The sequence below is a fragment of the Nanorana parkeri genome, unplaced genomic scaffold (genome assembly GCF_000935625.1).
Source record: "Nanorana parkeri isolate BGI_ZX_2015 unplaced genomic scaffold, ASM93562v1 scaffold2005, whole genome shotgun sequence".
NCBI lineage: Eukaryota > Metazoa > Chordata > Amphibia > Anura > Dicroglossidae > Nanorana > Nanorana parkeri.
In genome coordinates, this window is record NW_017308273.1 from 209,112 (window position 1) to 214,032 (window position 4,921).

At 49.9% G+C, this 4,921-nt stretch overlaps 1 protein-coding gene and 2 non-coding genes across 3 annotated transcripts in view; 2 read left to right on the forward strand and 1 right to left on the reverse strand.

Annotated features, from left to right (window-relative positions):
- The first annotated feature begins 1,037 nt into the window (after positions 1-1,037).
- Positions 1,038-1,109, forward strand: TRNAH-GUG. Its single transcript has one exon. It is a non-coding gene; the product is annotated as a tRNA-His (tRNA).
- Positions 1,110-2,422: 1,313 nt separating this feature from the next.
- LOC108800356 (kelch-like protein 7) overlaps positions 2,423-4,921 on the reverse strand; it is a gene marked incomplete at its 5' end in the record, with an annotated part of 25,030 nt that continues 22,531 nt past the window's right edge. The window contains 2 exons of the mRNA XM_018572341.1: positions 2,423-2,571; positions 2,747-2,838. Coding sequence (XP_018427843.1) covers positions 2,423-2,571; positions 2,747-2,838 — 241 coding nt within the window. The remainder of the gene's footprint in view (positions 2,572-2,746; positions 2,839-4,921) is intronic.
- Positions 3,669-3,740, forward strand: TRNAH-GUG. The gene has a single exon. It is a non-coding gene; the product is annotated as a tRNA-His (tRNA).

The window sequence follows — 4,921 nt, forward strand, 5'->3', positions numbered from 1 at the left end:
TTCCTCCCAACAGAGTGGAAGAAGTTGGGGACCGGATCTCAGTGGGCCCCCCCCAACCGCCTTGGGCCCCGGGGCAGCCGCACCGGCTGCACCGCCGGTTGTTCCGCGCCTGGTGATAACAATTACAACTAAAAGAAGGTACATAAGATATTAAAGGAGAACTATGAGGTGACTGCCTGTAGGTGATCAACACCAGATGGTGATAGGAATCGTTGCCGAATTCTCTAACTATTGACACTTCACATGCGCGCCTATCGGCTCATCAAATTCTATAACCTAGTACAAAGTTCTATTTGCCGTAGGTTATAGGAGCTGATAGTCGCACAGGCGCAGTGCCGAGTGTGCTTATAGAATTTGACGGCACCACGCAGGCGCAGTGGCAATGGAGATTTCTATTTTCTAAAAGGAATCCATGAGCACGCGGACTAGTTCCATCTGGTGTAGATCTCCTACTGGCAGTCACCGGATGTGACATCACCAGTCAGAGAACTCGACAAGTCGGACCTTTCGATGGAACACCGGCACAGCAGGTCTGCCCTGACAGATCGGAGGGAGTTCAGCAAGCTTCCAGATGCGGATCTCTCCTCTGATCACTGGACCCAGATGTGATATGTGTTACATCACTTCCGGTGTCACTGGGCACGTTCTCCGGCTCTAAGACCCAGGAGAAGACGCTGGTGAAGCAGATCTGTGCTTCCTCTGCTTCTTTGGGGTCCCTAGGTGACATTAGGGGTCTGAAAGACACCCGATGTCTCCATAAAGAGGACCTGTCACACCCTATCTGCTATTACATAGTGGGCTTGTTATCCCCCTATGTGATAGGGGGCTTTCAGAACATATATCATTGTTTGGGGGTCTGAAGCTGTTTTCCTAGCCGAAAATTCAGATTTTATCGTCATGCAAATAGTAGGAAATTGCTCCGGGCAGCAAGTGGTTAATGGGCGTTATTGTCACATTGTAACAGAAGCGATGACATCATCAGAGAGGATTTAAAGAGCCCCAACCGGCCGCCACACAGCCAGCGAGCCAAACAGCTAGCCGTGATCGTATAGTGGTTAGTACTCTGTGTTGTGGCCGCAGCAACCCCGGTTCGAATCCGGGTCACGGCAGTTGAGCTCGCCAAATTGTTTTTTTTCTCGCAAAAATATATTAGTAATTATAGTTTGTTGCAGTTAATGAGCTTGCTGCCGAAAAACAAAAATTAAGTTTTTTTTTTAGTTTTTCAGTTAGCTGAGTGTGTCTGAACTCTTCTAATACCCCCAACAGGTCCTGTCTGCATTACTTCCTTTACCTTGCACAGGCGACCTTGAGCCATGTGCGGAATGAATGGATGGATCAGCAGCACTCACATGTCCCCCCTCCCCTCCCCCGGGATGGACTACAGTCTGAATACAAATCAGTAAACTAAACCTGAGACTGTAGTCAGGGGGGGGAGGAGCTTGGAGCGGTGACTACTTTACAGCACACACGGGGACCATGGGGAACAGACGTAGCCCCCCTCCAGAAGGAAGGACAGTGTCAGAGATGATTGGAGGATCTACAGCCGAGTGACACAAATAAGATACATTGTTGTTCATAATTAAGGTTCTTGAATTGATTTTTAAGATTTAAAGGAGAACCTAGGGGTTCAGTGTTTTCCCCCATAGTTCTCCTCAGGGTAACAGGACATATACTAGCGTCCTCCCGTGATCCAAAGCTCAGTATATAGGGAGCTACAGCTCGCGGTATACTGAGACCGCCGCAGCCGGGACGGATCCCGACATTACTGTCGAGATCCACCCACCCGCGTGAGTGACAGCTGGCTCTGCCTATCTAGAGGCAGAGCAAGCTGTAACCGCCCCCCCTCCCCCGTCCGTTCGGCCAGTCAGCGCTGGAGGATCGGAGCGGGGAGAGGGGAATGCACATCACTCGCTGCAAGTGGTTATACCAAGAACATGCCTGTTGCTGCCGTGTTCTTGGTATCTTTTAAAACAGCCGGCGATTGCTGTTTCCGTGCAAGTGATCTAGCGTCTGTACAGGTGACGGATCGCTTGTGCGGTGCGGCGCTGTGCACCCCTCCCGCCTCTGACACGGCCAGTGACGCGGCTGCCATCCTCGTGCTCCGCTGTCCTCCATGTGAGCCCGGGACCGGTGTTCTATCGAAAGCTCCAACTTGTCGTGCTCTCCGACTGGTGATGTCACATCCGGTGACTGCCAGTAGGTGATCAACACCAGATGGTGCTAGTGCGCATGGCTATGGAATCGTTGCCGAATTCTCTAACTATTGACACTGCGCGGCAATCTGCTCATCGGATTCTATAACAGAGGTACAAAGTTATATTTGCCGTAGGTTATAGGAGCCGATGAGCCGATAGCCGCGCAGGCGCAATGGCGACCGTGACTATCGGCTCATCGGATTCTATAACTTAGCTTAAAGTAATGTTTACCGTAGGTTATAGGAGCCGATAGCGGCGCAGGCGCAGTGCCGAGTGTGGTTATCGAATTCGACGGCGCCACGCAGGCGCAGTGGCAATAGAGATTTGTAAAAGGATTCCATAGCCACGCGCACTAGCTCCGTCTGGTGTAGATCTCCTACTGGCAGCCACCGGATGTGACATCACCAGTCGGAGAACTCGACAAGTCGGACCTTTCGATAGAACACTGGCACAGCAGGTCTCCCCTGACAGATCGGAAGGAGATCAGCAAGCTTTCAGCCTCTGAACTCTCCTCCGAACACTGGACCCGGAAGTGATGTGCGTTACATCACTTCCGGTGTCACTGGGCACGTTCTCCGGCTTCAAGAGCCAGCAGAGGAAGCTGGTGAAGCAGATCTGTGCTTCCTCGGCTTCTTCTGGGTCCCTAGGTGACATTAGGGGTCTGAAAGACACCTGATGTCTCCATAAAGAGGACCTGTCACACCCTATATGCTATTACATAGGGGGCTTGTTATCCCCCTATGTCATAGCAATAAAGTTGAGTGTAAAAGAAGAAAAAAAAATTGTAGAAATTAAAGTAACAATAAAAAAATGCAAACAATTTTTTTAAAGTCCCCCGCCCCCCACGTGCACGCACATAGAAAGCAAACGCACTTCAGATACGCCTACATGCAAAAACGAAATAGCGCTACACATGTTACATTTCGCCGCACACGTCGGAGTGCGAGCGATAATTCTCAGCCCATCAATCACTGTTAGCACTACACTGATGAACGGCAAAAGCATTTATAGCAACAGTTTTTTGCTGTTTCATGGATGCAGCAATTTTAAGGCTTGACATGTTTTGTATCTCTTCACCCGACGTGACCCCCCGACTTTTATATGTACCAAAAAATTGGGTATCATATTCTGTTTCTGTGCACTAAATTTCATTTTAGCGTATTTTATCCTAAAAATACTGATTTGATAAACGTTTGCGCAAATACCGTGCGACCTACGAAATTGCAACTTGCATCTTTGTATTCGACGGGACCTCAGCTTTCAGAACATATATCATTGTTTGGGGGTCTGAAGCTGTTTTCTTGCCGAAAATTCAGATTTTATCATCATGTGTGTGCAAATAGTAGGAAATTGCTCCGGGCAGGAAGTGGTTAATGGGCGTTATTGTCACATTGTGACAGAAGCGATGACATCATCAGAGAGGATTTAAAGAGCCCCAACCGGCCATCACACAGCCAGCGAGCCAAACAGCTAGCCGTGATCGTATAGTGGTTAGTACTCTGTGTTGTGGCCGCAGCAACCCCGGTTCGAATCCGGGTCACGGCAGTTGAGTTCGCCAAAATTTTTTTTATCCCAAAAATATATTAGTTATTACAGTTTGTTGCAGCAAATAAGCTTACTGCCGAAAAACAACAATTACGTTGTTTTTTTTATTGTTCACAGTTGGCTGAGTGTGTCTGAACTCTTCTAATACCCCCAACAGGTCCTGTCTGCATGACTTCCTTTACCTTGCACAGGCGACATTGAGCCATGTGCGGAATGAATGGATGGATCAGCAGCACTCACATGCCCCCCCTCCCCTCCCCCGGGATGGACTACAGTTTGAATACAAATCAGTAAACTAAACCTGAGACTGTAGTCCACCCTACGATCTTGGAGTGGTGACTACTTTACAACACACACAGGGACCATGGGGAACAGACGTAGCCCCCCTCCAGAAGGAAGGACAGTGTCAGCACCAATTCAGAGATGATTGGAGGATCTACAGCCGCGTGATACACAAATAAGAGACATTGTTGTTCATAATTAAAGGAGAACTATGAGGTCAGTGTTTTCCCCTTAGTTCTCCTTAGGGTAACGGGAGGACACAAACTAGCGTCCTCCCGTCACCCCAAGCTCAGTATATAGGGAGCTGCAGCTCGCGGTATACTGAGACGCCGCAGCTGAAGCGGATCCCGACATTACTGTCTGGATCCACCCAGCTGCGTGACTGACAGCTGGCTCCGCCTATCTAGAGGCAGAGCCAGCTGTACCCAGAGAAGTGAGCGAACGCCGGTATGTGTTCCGTCACCTCCCGATCTACTGATCCGACCTGTGACAGTCTCATTGTCACAGGTCGGCTAGAACTATGAGGTGAGTGAAAAGCACCCCCCCTCCCCCCTCATAGTTCTCCTTTAAGGTCCTTGAATTGATTTTTAAGATTTATCTCCGGAGTTTAGTGTCACTTTAACCACCTCCCGTCCATGGCCGTTCGTGAACGGCCGGACGGGAGACTTACAGGAGCGGGAGGGCGTCTTAAGATGCGCTCTGGCCGGCGTCCCGTCCAGCTCCTGATAACCAGTGACGTTAGCAAGCTGGGTGGGATGACGGCCGGTGCTGGAGGTAGGCACCATCAGCACAATGGTCCCCCACCAGTGGCGCAACCAGAGTTATGGGCGCCCGGGGCAGAACATTTTTTTTGCCCCCCCCCCCCCCCTATTTTTTCCTTTTTTTTCAACCCCACAACC